This window comes from Apium graveolens, chromosome 9 (assembly GCF_009905375.1).
Source record: "Apium graveolens cultivar Ventura chromosome 9, ASM990537v1, whole genome shotgun sequence".
NCBI lineage: Eukaryota > Viridiplantae > Streptophyta > Magnoliopsida > Apiales > Apiaceae > Apium > Apium graveolens.
The window spans coordinates 23,052,529-23,067,539 of NC_133655.1; the positions used below are offsets into that span (position 1 = coordinate 23,052,529).

Genomic DNA, 15,011 nt, shown 5'->3' on the forward strand with positions numbered 1-15,011 from the left:
CACGACGGATAATTGACAGAATTTTGACAGTTTATTTTATTTTTAAATGACTATTTTGGGCAATTCTCATTGGGTCTTTAATTTTTATCTTTAATTTAATCCCATTTTATTTGAGAGTACATAAAACCCTAACTTCAGTTTATTTTTGCTTTTATCTCTCCCTACTGCAATTAACTGTTCTCTTCTCTCTCAAAGAAAAACCCCTTTCTTTCTGCAATTTCCTTGCTTTAACAATGGCACCAGTAGTAAAAATCATGTCTCAGCCTGGATTCATATATGAGAAGAACAATTTTGTGGCACTAGTGAACAAAGAGATTCCAGCATCTGAGGATTATCACAAAATGATGGATTTTGTGAAAGGATGCAAGCTTAGCTATGTCATGCTGGAATCACCCACAATCTACTGTGATGTTGTGGAAGAGATGTGGACTACAGCTGTGTACCAAGCAACCGACAAAACCATCACTCTCTCCATTTAAAAGTAAAGAACATTGCATTAACAGTGATATTATCAAAGCATGCTTTAAAATTCCTGATAACATTACTACTAAGCCACACACAGATGCTGATATAGTTAATTTGCTTAATTCTATGGGCTATGCACTTCCTACCACTAAGTTAAGTGAGATTAGGAGAGTAGGTCTTAGAAAAGAGTGGAGTTATCTGTGTGATGTAATTACCAAGGTGTTCTCTGGTAAAATAAGTAACTTTGATTTTGTCAACACTACAATGCTTAACATGCTTCTTACTGATAAGTACTACAATTTCGGTGATGCCATCATGTTTGAGTTAGGATACAAGTTAGGGGAAATCAAAAAGAGATCTAAAAATGTTTAGTATGCTAGATTCTTCATGATTATTACTAACCACATTTGTGAAAATCTTGTAATTGAGAACCCAACCAACAAACTGAATTGTTGGGTTCAAGAAAGAAGAGTGATTGCAGATTTAAACAGGGTTGATCACCACAAAGAGGTGCCCCTTGTCTATTTGCCTATCATGGAGAGCCCTCAGGTAAGTGAGGTAAGCACCACTATCCTACTATCTCCACTTCTCAAATTTCTTTGCCATTAAGTGTGGCCATGGTATCTGTGTCAATGACCCAACAGATGCCTAACCAAGGCACAAAATCTAAAACTTCTAAATCCAATTAAAAGAAACGATACTCTGGTGTCTCTCAAAAGATGCCAGTTTCAAAATCCACCAAAACCAAAGAGGGGAGTGTGAAGGGTGGTAAGATAGGTGAGGGACGGGGTGAACATAAAAGAAACCCCAAGAATAAGGTTGGAGAGTTGAGTGAATCCCATCCTAGCCACACTGCAGTTTCCCAACAAACTGCAGTGATTATTAAGGACAACAGCTCATTGCTAGTTGCATCCTCCCAAAAGGATGTGACTATTGAACAAAACTCTCAGCCAAGAGTACATGCCAAGAGGGTAAGGGACACAAGCTCACCCCAAACTTATGCCAAAAAGAAGAAATCTAAACACATTGGGGATGCACAGGGATCACACACAGTGCAAACTGCTGCTAAAAACTCAGTCACTGCACCATCTCAAATTCAGTTTGATATGGCTCCAATAAATGTGAAGTCACAGCCAAAATCTTTAATAATAGAAGCACCACACACATAAAACTCTCCCACCAACTCTCTAGATGTGGATATGATCAACACATCAATCCCCGATTCTCATTCTTTAACTCTGTTGGAGAAGCCAAAATTTAATGCAAGTGAGCATCATCTTTTAGATGATTTGCTGGCTCACTTGCCAATTCTTTCAGGAACTGTTGAGACTTCTATGCCAAAATTATCATCAATCTGCGCAGAGTCCACAATAGTTTCCACTCCAAACTCTATCATTTCTTCTTTACCGGTAGATATTGTTCATCCGTCGGTTAGTGATTGTATCCCGACGGATATGCCTAACAGCAGTCATCCGTCGGCTATTCTAACTACTACCCCGATGGATGTTCCTCATCCGTTGGTACTCACTACACAAGATGAATTTTTAAAAAATTGTTTCAAGTGTAGATGAGTTAGTGGTTGTACAATCACTCCTAGGTTTGAGAGAAGGGAGTGAACAAAGTGAGAGGTTGAGTTGCTCTCAGGCAAAAGGAGAGGAAATGAGAGAAATAATGCAGACTACTTCTTCCAGTCTGGAAAAATTGAGTGAGGGGAGTTCCACCTTAGTAGTGAAGGTGAGGGTGTGAGGGTGGTGAGCCAAGGGGAGCCCTTGATGCAAGAACAGAGAGAAATTGAGAGAAAAGCAGGTACAGCTGAATGGGAAAAGCCCATTATAAGTGAGTTAATGGATGTCAATGAGGCTGAAAAGAAATAACTAATTCAGCAAGAATATCAAGCTGTCTTAGATTCTGTTTCTTATGAAGCTGAGGCATTTACTCACCCTGTCTCAACTTATCAAGTTCTAGCTGAGCAGGACAATGTGGCTGCAGAAAGAATGCTAAATCTGGTGCGTACAACAGCCTCCATGCAAAGAGCCAAAGATGTCATCTCAGCCATGCCTCCCAAAGCTGGTGATGATGTTGATTATAGAATTGGTGGTTCTGAAGAGTTCTTTGGAGATGAAGATGATAATGAAGAAGAGCCAATGGACATAGGGGGAGAAGAAGGCCCTAGCTCAAGATCTAGCATGCTATCTTGGGCATTTTCCAAAGATTGTGATGAGCACCATTTCAAGTCAACCCTCTTCCACATTATTCAACAAACACAGACAGCTCTTCAAGCCACCACCAATGCTCACACCAAAAAGCTTCTTCAAGCTCATATCAATTCTCTCTAACTTCACCAAATTCAATCTCTTCAACACAATCTGGATGCCACTGCAATAAAAACAGAGATTGATCAGGTCAAGAAGGATGTTTCTGAGAGGTTCGATGCTAAATTTCCAAACACAACCATGCTTGACATCAACAGACAACTGAGGAAAAACTTTAATCTTGCAACCAAAGTAAACTCCCTGGATATAAGACTAAAAGCACTGGAAGCCTCTCTCACTGCAATTCATTTACATCAAGCTCAACAAACCCAGTTGCTTCAAAAGCTAGTGGTTGCACAAACTTCTACCTCCACTCAATTTGATGCTAACAAAAAGGGGGAGAAAGATCCAATAGTCCCAGTTAGTCAAGGAGAGCCAACAAGTGAGGGGAGAGTGTGTTCAATATACAAGCCAGTCAAGTAATTGTTCCAAAAATTACTTACCCTAAGCCACCAGTTTTAGACAGCATTGATCTGATCCAGATAGCAGCTGTTAAGTTGAATTCAAAGTCAGATTTCAAAAAGCTTAATATTGCAGCAACTGAAAAGGAATTAAATGATAAATGGAAGAAGATTGATGAAGAAATTCAGAAGAAATTTGGTCTAAAATAAAAAAACCAAACAAGATCTTTCATCACTACTCCCAAGTCAAGAAATTTTTTGTGAATGAATGGGTCTGAGTTATTTGGAAAAGGGCCAAACTTCATGCATTAAGTCTCCAAAAGCTAACCTGGTTTTGAAACCTAAAAGGAATTATCCAAAGTCATCAGACAAGAATCCTTTGGATCTCATGTTTGAGACTCCAAAACAGATGAAAAGAAGTTGTTGGCAAGGTCCACTGCATTCTTTAAAGATCCAACTGATTCAGTATAAAAGAAAAGAATTGCCAAAATCTACAGGAATGGGAAAAAGATCTGTGTGGTGGCTGGACACCCTCAGTTTACAGCAGCTAAAAAGGAGGAAAAAGAAAGAATCAAGCAAGAAAAGAGGCAAGCTGCTTTAGATGCTAAGAAGCTCAAACAAAAGAAAGAGCAAGCTGCTATAGTAGCCAAGCTTCAAGCTGTGAAAACTGCAACTGAAATCTCTGAAAAGCAACATGTAGTAGCTGAAGATCAGGATGAGAAAATGCACAAGGAACCTCAACAGAAAAGGAAGTTCAGATACAAGCTCCATTCCAAAAGAAAATTGGACTTCAGTGATGAGGAAATGGAAGATTACATTCCCAAACAGTCTACAACTTCAACTCAAACATCCAAGCCCTCAGTGGTACATGAGGAATTTAAGGTGGATCCAATAAAGAATTTTCATGGTGAGCCTATAGTTCCCAAGGATGAGCCAATAGACTGGGAAAGTTTGTATATACCTGAGCTTAATTTACCAATTTTCAACAAAGCAAAGAAGATAAAGATAAGAGAAATCAAGAAGATCAAGCCCGTGACTCTCAGAACCAAAACCTTAGCCAAAGCTCAACCAACTGTCAACAAGGGAGATCTTCTATATATCTGTGACATCAAGGAATTTTCAGATATAAATCTCTATTTGGATGAATTGGAAGAAGTAAGAGGGATTGATGCTCACTGACATCTCCTTGAAAGATTGGTATTCAAATACAAAGGTGGTAGAGAGATCATATGGCCCCTTCACAGAATTCTCCAAAAAAGTTGTAATGTTTTGATAAAGATCTTCTCATCCTTCAAGAAGAATTTTGGATTCAATGTGACAGCCAAGAAATTGGTTCTAAAGAAGATAGAAGAACTGAAGAGCAGAAAAGCCTCAAATGCACTTCCAAGAACTCTAACAATTTCCTTCACAAGAAGTACAGTGCACTTGAGGCCCAACTGGCTGATGGAATTCATGGATGAAAAATGTGTGAGAAGATTCTTCGGATTGGATGACCAATTGAGCATCTTAAGCAATGAGACTCTATTGGAAATGCAAGAAAAGCTAGATCTGTCAAATGCTGAAGAATTTGAATTCCACATGCAGCTCCAAAATCAAATAGAAGAAAATAACTGGAAACTTGGGAAGAAATCAAGAACATCAAGGAAATAGAAAATATTTTCTCAGACTAAAGGAGCACCTTGATAATGATTGTGAGAACTCTTTGTACACTTTACTTTGTCCAATTTTCAATAAATTATAGCACTTACTAGTTTCATCTACTTTTATTCAATCTGTACATTTAGGGTGTTTTGTTATCATCAAGTTTCTCTTAATTTATGGCTACAATTCCAGTAGACATTAATTGGGGAAGATTGTTAGGAATATGTTGTGAACTTGATGATAAGTTAAATAAAATACCTTAGTCGATTTAACTTAGTATTTTTGTAGCTCTCGATGGATGTTCTAATATAGTCCCGACGGATGACAACTGAACATCCATCGAGAGTGTAGCTTATGTAATAATAAGTATTGCATCACATTTCTGCAAACAACAATATTTAGTCTAGTAGATTCTGTAGGATTCTCTAAGTCATGTTGACTACTAGATTGATATACAGAATAGGTTGGCTAATTATAAATATGAGATGTCTTGTAATTCTGTATAAGTGAAATGGAGTCAAGTGACCAAAAGGCTTCCAACGGATGATCTACAAAGACTACCGACAAATAATCAACAAGGCTCCCGACGGATGATTAACATAGTCCCGACGGATGATCATAATTCAAAAAGAGCAGTTGACAGTGACAACACACTCACACGCGTCAGGTGTTTGCAAATGGAATGTGGCAGCCTAATGTTGAGTGGCATTCATGACACTTTATTATGCTCCGTAAAGCTTTGAATTGGTGTAAATGTACTCAAGTTGTTGGTGTTTTAATGTGTTTTCTAGTGTTTTTACATTTCAGGCATTATTCTAAGAATCAGGTGAATTAGCATTATTTTGGTGCTAATATGGTGTTAGGATGATGTCCAAAGAATAAAGCTCTGGAATTCAACTCGATTGCAGCAGGAATTAAAGAAATTCAGAAATTTTTCCAGAAGCACGGCGCGCACGCGCTGGTCTAGCACGCGACCGCGCCCATTTAACCTAGTATTGGTTGTGCTTATTCGTCTTATGAGCGTCGCGAACTTATAAGATAGTGTGTTAATCTTTAATGAAGCGACAGTGAATTTAATGATTTAGAACTTGCCATGCTAGCATAGGTTCATGTGTTATTTTTATGCATGATTCGTAGGTAATTTTAACCATCTTACCTGCCCTATGTAATCACGATAGATAATTTGTGCTCTAAACCTTTATGTTGTCAAATTCTATAGACATATAGGGTCTCAATATAATTGGTGTCTATTCAGCTTCTATCTATTTTGTAGATGTCTGGTAGTATGGTATTAGTGCAACGAAAGTTGGCGTTTATCAGTTTCGTGTTATCTGATTAGTATCATCACAATTACATGCTAAGGTTAAGAACAATAAAGCTATTGAATGAAGTATTTAATGAAGTTAGAAACCCATGTTGTCATATATATATTAATTCAACCATTCTTATTCTCTTAGTTTTAATTGTTAGTTTAATTCTTAGTTATAAACAAAAACCCAAATTGTTATCGTCTTAACATTGGATAATAACTAATTATCGGTGCATAAGTGCATAAATTAATTAGTTAACCAAAGTTAGTTTCTGTGGGAACGAATTAGAAATAATTTTATATTACTTGCGAACGCGTATACTTGCGTGTATTATTAGCGCGTGTTTAGCGACTAACACCAAATTATAAGTTTTTGAGAACAAAGAAGCATTACCATTTCCATGCAATTATGAAGATATTCAAAGATGCTGGAATGGAGTAGTGAAACAACATGGAGTTAGACTAGATATAGTTTGTCTTATTATCTTGTCTTACTGTCATGTAACTTGGTAATATATAAATCAAGTGTAGCAAGTAGAACTTAGAACTGAGTAAGCATTATTTTTAGAGAGATAGAAAAAAAAGATATATATGTTAAAATTTCTCTGTAAGTTTAAAAGTTCACTTGTAAGCAGTTGTGTGCTATTCAAGCATCACAGAGTTCTCGTTGTAATATATATCTTTGGTGGATAAGTTCAAATCCACCAGAAAGTTTTAAAACTTTGTGTTTTATTACTTTGTGTTTTGATTTCTATTCAAATTTTATTCCGCACTTCTTGCAAAATCAAACACTGTTATATATATTAAGTAAGAACAGTCTTAATATTCAAAAAGAAGTCAGAATTACATTCAACCCCCCTTCTGTAATTCTTGTTGCATTATTTGGGAATAACACTATTTTTATTTCAAAAAATTAAAAAATTCACTTAAAACAAAAATTAAATTTAAACTTAATGTACTCTATACATCTCTTACTTTTACTAACTTTAAAAAAATTATCTACTGATTATAAAGTTTATATTAAATATAATAATTTTAAAAATTCTATTTTTACTTATATGTGATTTTTGTTTACATAATTTAATAAAAAAAAGTACAACTATAATGAATCAAGATAATTATTTTAACCAATAGCATTTATATTGGATGTATGAGAGGATATAAATATAAAATTCTACTCTAATTTCTACATATAAAATATGAGAACATCCAGTGAGCATCTGGTAAGGGACAACAAAATTTTAATTTTTTGTACATTTTTTCCCCATTCACAAATGTGAATTATATAAAAGTACTCCAATAATTGAAAATATATGATATATTGATAAAATATAATTGATTTTTTTCGGAAATTTAATTTCTGAATCTGCATTTGAATACGAAATACGCGGCTTAATTTGGTCATAGGCTGCAAACGAGAATAATAGGAGGAGATTACTTGACAAATATTCAACGTAGACGGGGATGATGGGATGATAAATATTACACGAAACTCCAAGAATATACACATATGATGCTGATTTAATTAGCCTAGGGAACTAACAATAAATTAACTAGTTAGTATATTTATTCTTAATAAAAAGCATTCATTAAACCATATATACGTACATTACATACAACCAAATAACGACCTAACTTCCTTCCGCCCAGGCAATAATATTCTTAATCATTTATATTTACATACATCTTCAATTTTGTTTGTCTTATCAGATTTCAATCAAACCACGAACAACAATAACAAGATAAATTCAGCTGTGACTCGTTGTTATTTAAATGGAGCCAACTTCTTCCCAAACAAATCCTACAGAAATCGATTGGGACAAGTATTTCCATAAACCTTTTATCTCTTGTTTGTTTTTTTTTACATTTCTATATGTTTATGATTCATTTTTCATTTAATTGACTGCAGATTGTTTTAATTGAGTTATTTTTTGAGCCTGTTTTTCAATTTTTTAGATATGATGTTATTTGTAGGAACGTAGATTACTTTGTAGGATCATTTGTTGGGGGTTTGATTTGTATAACGACTTAGCAATGTTGTAGATTAAAAGCTTTGACTCGAAGTGGCTTTCGTATATCTCGAGTTTCTAGAGTTATATATTTATTATTAATCTGTTTGTAAGTTATGGTTTTGTATAATTGAACCTGTGTTGACCTAGAAATGCTCAACCACTGCCTCAGCCTAGTGTTGTTTAACCTGCTGGCCTGCCCTATTACGTTTTTAGTTGTGTAAATTGCGGTTGTTTGGCAGAGTATGGTTTCCGAATTGGGGTGGCTTTATGTGTTTTTATTTCATAACAGCTTACTATGGGATTTTGAACGCAATGCACAGCAGTTTCTCACCTGCATTTTTATAAGTTGTTCTATTTGTGATTTCGTCTTAGCTAGGAACAAGATATTAACCTTTTGTTAGATCATTTCTGTATACTATTCAAATCCTGTTAATCATTGTTAGGTGTGGTTTAGATATGGGATTTTAAACTGGCTAAATTCATTCCCGTTCCCATGAAGAGTATAGCAGGATTCATCTTTTTTTATGCTTGTTTCTATGTGTTTTTTCCCTGTGGACTGTTCTCCTTCTCAATTTATCTTCAACTTTCTGATCTAAGTGTGTTGGCCTTTTTATGTTTTTGATCCATAACTTCTAATATGTTGTCCTTGTCATCATGCAGGCTTGATAAAACTAAGTTTTATGTTGTAGGAGCTGGGATCTTTTCCGGGCTTACGGTTGCACTATACCCTATCTCTGTTGTAAAGACCAGGCTGCAGATTGTTACAAAGGATTCGGTTGAGAGGAATGCATTCTCTGTTGTCAGAGGCCTTTTGAAAGCGGAAGGTGTTCCTGGTTTGTACAGAGGTTTTGGAACAGTTATTACTGGAGCAGTGCCTGCCAGGATTATATTTCTTACCGCGTTGGAGACAACAAAAGTAGCTGCTTTCAAGATGGTTGAACCATTCAAATTATCGGAAGCTACTCAAGCAGCCATTGCAAATGGAGTTGCTGGCATGACAGCTTCACTTTTTGCTCAGGCTGTATTTGTTCCAATTGATGTGGTATGTTGTCCGCTATCTGAATGGAGAATTGTCTAGAAAATTTTTGGGGTGTGCTCTGAGTGAGACTCTTTTGAGTCTCCTAATTGAGGCTACCCGTGAAACATGGAATTTAGATTGACATGCAGATTAATTGAGTTATATTCTCTGTTTTTCTATGTTCTTGCATTCAAGGCTGAATGAGATTTACCTTGTCTCATTATAAATAATTTGTTATGTTTCGTAGTTTCCTTTTTTTGGATGATGTGAACTTTTAGATTTGGCCGGTATCTTACATCTGTTAATTTCTTTCATCAGGTTAGTCAAAGATTAATGGTCCAGGGATACGCAGGTCACACAAGCTATAATGGAGGGGTGGATGTTGCTCGCAAAATTTTAAAATCAGATGGAATTAGAGGATTTTATAGAGGTTTTGGTCTCTCAGTTATGACATATTCTCCATCTAGTGCTGTATGGTGGGCAAGCTATGGTTCAAGTCAACGTGTTATATGGAGGTGAGACAATTGTTTGCTTTTCATTATTGTGATGTGCTGCAATGCTTTCCCAATATTTTAACGTGGCCAGTAAAGCGGTAGACTTTTAATTTCTCCTTTTAGCATCGACTGCCAAAAAGGTCCAACTAAACTACGAATAAGATGTGAAATAGGTACTACATCTTTAGCTGATAGGTTACTAATAAGGGCAGGAGCGTTGAGACTGGGAAATATGGGACCAGGGAGATTATCAACACTTTCATGGAGCTCATTAAATAACATTTCCTAGATTGATCTTTTTTGGGGCTTTAATGAACATTGTAGCACGTTTACTGAAACTTCATTTGTTTTACAGAAAGCATGTCTACAGTCTTCTTACTGATCAATTGCAATTATGTTTCAAGCTTTAAAAATTCTGCAACAAATTAATGGGTTTTACTTCCATATATTATTATGTTTTGTATCATGTATCCGTTCCAAATATTTACTTGTGCAGTAGGTAGTCTAATTTACATGGGTAAATTATAGTTTTGGCTATCCTGGATTGGTGCCAAGTCCGTGCTTTCAGCCGTGACTGTTGAGTCAAGTCTTTGATCTTCATTATGGTCTAGTAATCCTAGTTGATAGATTTTTGAAGTTGATCATGATATAATAACTACATTCAGTTTGCATAGATTTTTTTTATTTTTTTGAACTTGCCACATTCAGGATAAAAATAGACTCTCCATTTCTATTTACACCGAGGTCTCTCTTTATTTTATTTTATAGAAAATCCCTGAGGGGTCTTAGTTGAGCCACGACTTGTGTCTCATCCTTTGTTCCATTTCATTTTCAAGATATATTCTTCCAGTTCTTTCTTTTTCTCTTAGCAGTTTTTCAATCGGAAAGTATAGATCATATTTGTTGGGTAGAGGTGTAAAATTTGTTTCTTCAGCTATTTTAGATTCTCCCAGATATAATATAATTTGTTTTCTCTGCCATTTGAATTTACTGAGCAGGTTATTAGGTCACGGAACTGAGAACGAAGATCCCTCTCCGAGTGAGTCGACATTAATATTAGTCCAGGGGGCTGGAGGAATTATTGCTGGTGCTACAGCATCCTGCATTACAACTCCACTGGATACTATCAAGACTCGGTTGCAGGTATGACTAGTTGTCATCTAGTAAGTTTTTTTTTCGACACACAGCAATTTTGCTGTTACATTTCATAATTATATCCCAGCTCAGGACTTGCTCTTCTAACTTGGATGCAATTGGTAGCAAGGACTTTTATTCTTTCTGGCTTATCTATTGTTAACTTGAAATGCTATATTTCTTTCTACGTTTAAAATATGAGATCTCATGTCAAATCTATGGTTTAAATTTCAATCAATACAAGTATAATATATTACAACATTAACATTTCCGTTTTGTTCTAGGCAGTGAATATTTTATGTAATGTTTTAGTACATGTTAGAAATTCTAGAGTAAATTGTTAGTTTTAAAGATTGAAAGCCAATCCCATCTTTTTCCGACAAGGTAGGTAGTTTCTTGTTGTCTTGTCATTTTTGTCAGAAATACGGCCCTTGCTTGAAGAAAGAGAAAACTGTTTCCAAGCATGTCATACTCTCGCTGAATCTAGATTTTTGATCTTATATTTCTGGTTTCTAACCCATCACACTGGTTTAATACTAATCTTTTCCTTTTCAATTTGTAGGTGATGGGGCATGAGAAGAGACCCACTACGAGACAGGTAGTTAGACGATTGATCGCTGATGATGGTTGGCAAGGATTCTACAGAGGACTAGGTCCAAGGTTTTTTAGCATGTCGGCTTGGGGAACCTCAATGATACTTGCCTATGAATTCCTAAGTATGACTCTTTCTTTCCTCATCCATGCTTGCTGATTTATATATGGTCTAGAATATAGAACTCATGCCAAAGTTTGCCTGTATGCATCATGAGCTAGATGGAAATGTGGTACCAGTAAAGTAGTTTCTTCTAGTTGTTTTCAAAGACTTGCCATCGTATATGACCACCATCTTGTAAACCAGTGCCGACTGAAAAAGGCACGAATTAGGACCTTCATCAGTCCCTTCATGCCCAGTGGTAATTTGAGTATCTGGAGTTTCAAATAGTATATAAATCTAGCATGTTACGAGGCTGTGTGTCCTTATGCAGCAAGACATGCAATCCTTAGTGTCCGGCCCAGTACTTTATATTATAGTTTTAGCATAATACTCAATTGTCATGTCCACTACCACCGTTCATCAAATGTGACTTCTCATGTTAGGGGTTGTATAGATGGTTGGCTTTTGGTCTTGGCTGGTTTTACTCATTCCTAGATTTTATTAGCGATAATGATAGATCTCAATCTGAATATACTTTTGAGAATCTAGATCCGTATTGGATTTTTTGGAAGTCATACTTCAAACCTACGTTACCCGGGCTCCTCAATTTTCCCCTCATACCCATGTCGATCGGACATGACATTGGTGTGTGTATGGGATCTGAGTCGGATCCTTCGTATGGAAACGGGACATTTTTGACTTCAAGAAATCTAGTTCAAAATAAATTACAAGGCCTTACAACAACTTAACTCTAGATAGAAATGTCAATAGATTACTATTTGCATGTTATCCTTTTGATTTATGCAATAATATGACATTACAATTATGTATATGTTTTCTTTATTTGGTAGAGGACACTAATTTACAAACGTGGAGTATAAAAAGTAGGTACAACTTCACTTATGTGAAGGTTTAATGCCGAATCTCTGCACCCGTGTCCAATTTCGGATACATATCCACGAATCCTGGAAACTAAGAGTCCGACACTTGGATCCGCGCCCGTATCCGACGCCCGACCCGAGTCCGGGTAACTTAGCTTGAAACTTCCATAATCTGAGTCGTGAGGGTCTTTCCTAACTTCAGTGCCATGACCCTTTCAAGTTCAAACTTCCAACCATGTCCACATTGTGTGTTGAAGCATGCTAATTTTATTGGTAACTGGTTTAGCTTGCTGGTTGCGCTGATCAGTCATCATGTTCTTTCATGTGGTCCATCCAATTAACAGCATTTTTTTTTAATTTGGCTAATATATGAATGCACACTGAGAGAAGAATTTGCATTAGGTGTCCGTTTGAGAAATCTTAAAATAAGTAACTTATAACTTAAATTGAATAAGTGGCCGATAAGTGATAAGTTAATAAATGTTTATAAGTTATATAAGTGTTTGGATAATTTAATTTATAAATCAGAAATTTTTTTATTTAAATGAACTAAAATAAATAATTTTTAAATATAATTATCTTAATTTATATAAATTAAAGTTTGATTAACATTTTAAAAGTATATTTTTAAACTAAAATTGATAAAAAAATGAAAAATAAAAAATAAGTTGAGAAAAAGTACGTCGTTATCAACATTCAACTTATCAGCTTATAAGTTGTAAATTCAACTTATAAGTTGGGTCGACAAACACTCGTCAATAAGCTGTTACGGGCTTATAAGCCAATAAGTTGACTTATCGGAATTGCCAAACAGGCCCTAAGTAATGAGCATAGGTTTTCTGGACGTAAATAATCGTGAAGAAACTCAAAGAGCATATGTTAGGAGAGTGGTATGACCGTATGAGAAGTGGTACACTGGTCAATACATCTTGCAAATGAGGCCACTAGATGAGATTAGAGATGGAGTTATTTTGGGTCAACAGCTTACGCTGTCAATTTCTATAAACATTTTAGATTTTTTTGGCAGTCGCTATTGTTAATGTTTATATCAGAGCATATATCAAAAGTGTAACCACAAAGTCTAGACATCTATTTATCTTAGTTTACTTGTCTTTTCGTTCTATTTAACAATTGAAGGGAGGATGATATGCTTGTAGCAGGCTATTTATAAGCTAATTGCTCAATTGTAATGTTTGTATAGAATGCTTTGGCCCTAACCCCTTATGTGCCATGCCAACTTGCTTTAGCTATAAGTATCATCTCCAGATTTACTTTTGAGAAGTACTAAAACAATATATCTTTGTTGGATTGACCATTCTCATTTTAATGTGCAGAACGATCTTGTACGAAAGAATGATGAACTCATTATCAGCGATGTTGACAGCAGCCATATTATTTTTTGTCCTTGAGAGGATGACTTTTTCATGCATAGATAGATTGAAGAATTTGAGAAGGATAGTGAAGATCCCTGTATTGGTATGCACAGATAATTTTCATATCTATTCTTATATAGAATTAACATCGGTGAAACAACAGTCAGGTTATTTATTCGACTGCCGTGAATCTGGAACACGGTCACCGTTATAATCAGTTATCATTCTTTTAGCTGGATTCAGCAATTCATCTCTTGATGTAATATGATTACGTGAACTTGTAATAAAGTTATAAAGGATAGCATAGGTTCAGTCCACCGACTTACCCTTGCGCTTTCACACATACCAAAACTATTTGATTGAAAAACTGTTGTTTTATGGTTCGTATCTGATTATTTCTGATATATCCCTTTAATGTAAGTCATCAGTGTCAACTGCCAGGTCCTCGATGGAAATCTAACATCTTGTAGGACTTTACGGAAGTGCCAAATGAAAGAGGTATTGATAGTCGAGCTCTTTCTTGCTCTTCTTAACACCCTCTGGGGCTTGCTCCCGAGTTTTTTAATGGGAAGGGAGGAGGCGAATAGGAGGTAAAGTATTTTTATCTCATTTTTGGATTGAAAGTTTTGGAGTGAAAGATTGTCAAATTTACATTTATTAACACTTGTTTTCGCTTTTTTTTTAAAAACTCGGGAGCACGATTACGGAGTGAAATTACTTACCCTTTACTTGTTTTACTTCCTTTTTAAAACTCCGGAGCAAGACATAAGTATTCTATTCATTAGTTCCAAACAAATACAAACCGGAGAAGCTCCGCTTGTATTAACCCGCCTTGCAGGCCGTAGCCAGTTGGTATTGTTGTCAAGAATAATCTTATTTTACAACCTTCATTCGAAGATCAAATTATGAACGCAACAGCCAACAGGAAGACTGGTTCATTTAAATAGTAACAGAAGGAGTTTATTTATCAATCTCCTCAGTTATTTAGGTGCATGTATAAATTTACTTACGACGTGCTCACAACATTTTTATGGAAGAAGAGAACGGAAGGGAAGATAAAGGGAAAAGAAGTGAAGCAAAAAAATTTCTTTAAGATGTTCCTAAGTTATTTCTTGCGAATGAGATAAATTTTTAAAAATATTGATTTGGAAGGAAATATATTAAAAAGTATGTGAGAGTTTCTCTCAAAATTATCTCATTTTTTGGGAGAAAAAATTTGGGTGGATTTTTTTTTAAATTTTATCTTTCATTATGAAGAAACTCGTGAGCACCATTAT

The 15,011-nt window shown here is 35.5% G+C and overlaps 1 protein-coding gene across 3 annotated transcripts; it reads left to right on the top strand.

Annotated features, from left to right (window-relative positions):
* The first annotated feature begins 7,678 nt into the window (after positions 1-7,678).
* LOC141687358 (uncharacterized) lies at positions 7,679-14,790 on the top strand. 3 transcript variants are annotated; one of them, XR_012560992.1, is made up of 7 exons: positions 7,679-7,951; positions 8,801-9,182; positions 9,477-9,673; positions 10,651-10,795; positions 11,349-11,502; positions 13,696-13,837; positions 14,163-14,790. XR_012560992.1 is itself a non-coding variant. In XM_074492600.1 (6 exons), the coding sequence occupies exons 1-6, from the start codon at positions 7,902-7,904 to the stop codon at positions 13,716-13,718; spliced, it is 951 nt and encodes a 316-aa protein (XP_074348701.1). In that variant the 5' UTR covers positions 7,679-7,901; the 3' UTR covers positions 13,719-14,112. The 3 variants fall into 3 exon arrangements, 1 of the variants encoding a protein (XP_074348701.1); XR_012560993.1 differs by having other exon boundaries at positions 14,176-14,790; XM_074492600.1 differs by lacking the exon at positions 14,163-14,790 and having other exon boundaries at positions 13,696-14,112.
* Positions 14,791-15,011: the final 221 nt, after the last annotated feature.

Bases quoted from the DNA above. Each gene is read 5' to 3' on its own strand.
- LOC141687358 (XM_074492600.1), top strand. From the start codon at position 7,902: ATGGAGCCAACTTCTTCCCAAACAAATCCTACAGAAATCGATTGGGAC. The intron at 9,674-10,650 runs GTGAGACAATTG...TTTACTGAGCAG, and splicing joins AGTCAACGTGTTATATGGAG to GTTATTAGGTCACGGAACTG. The intron at 10,796-11,348 runs GTATGACTAGTT...TTCAATTTGTAG, and splicing joins CTATCAAGACTCGGTTGCAG to GTGATGGGGCATGAGAAGAG.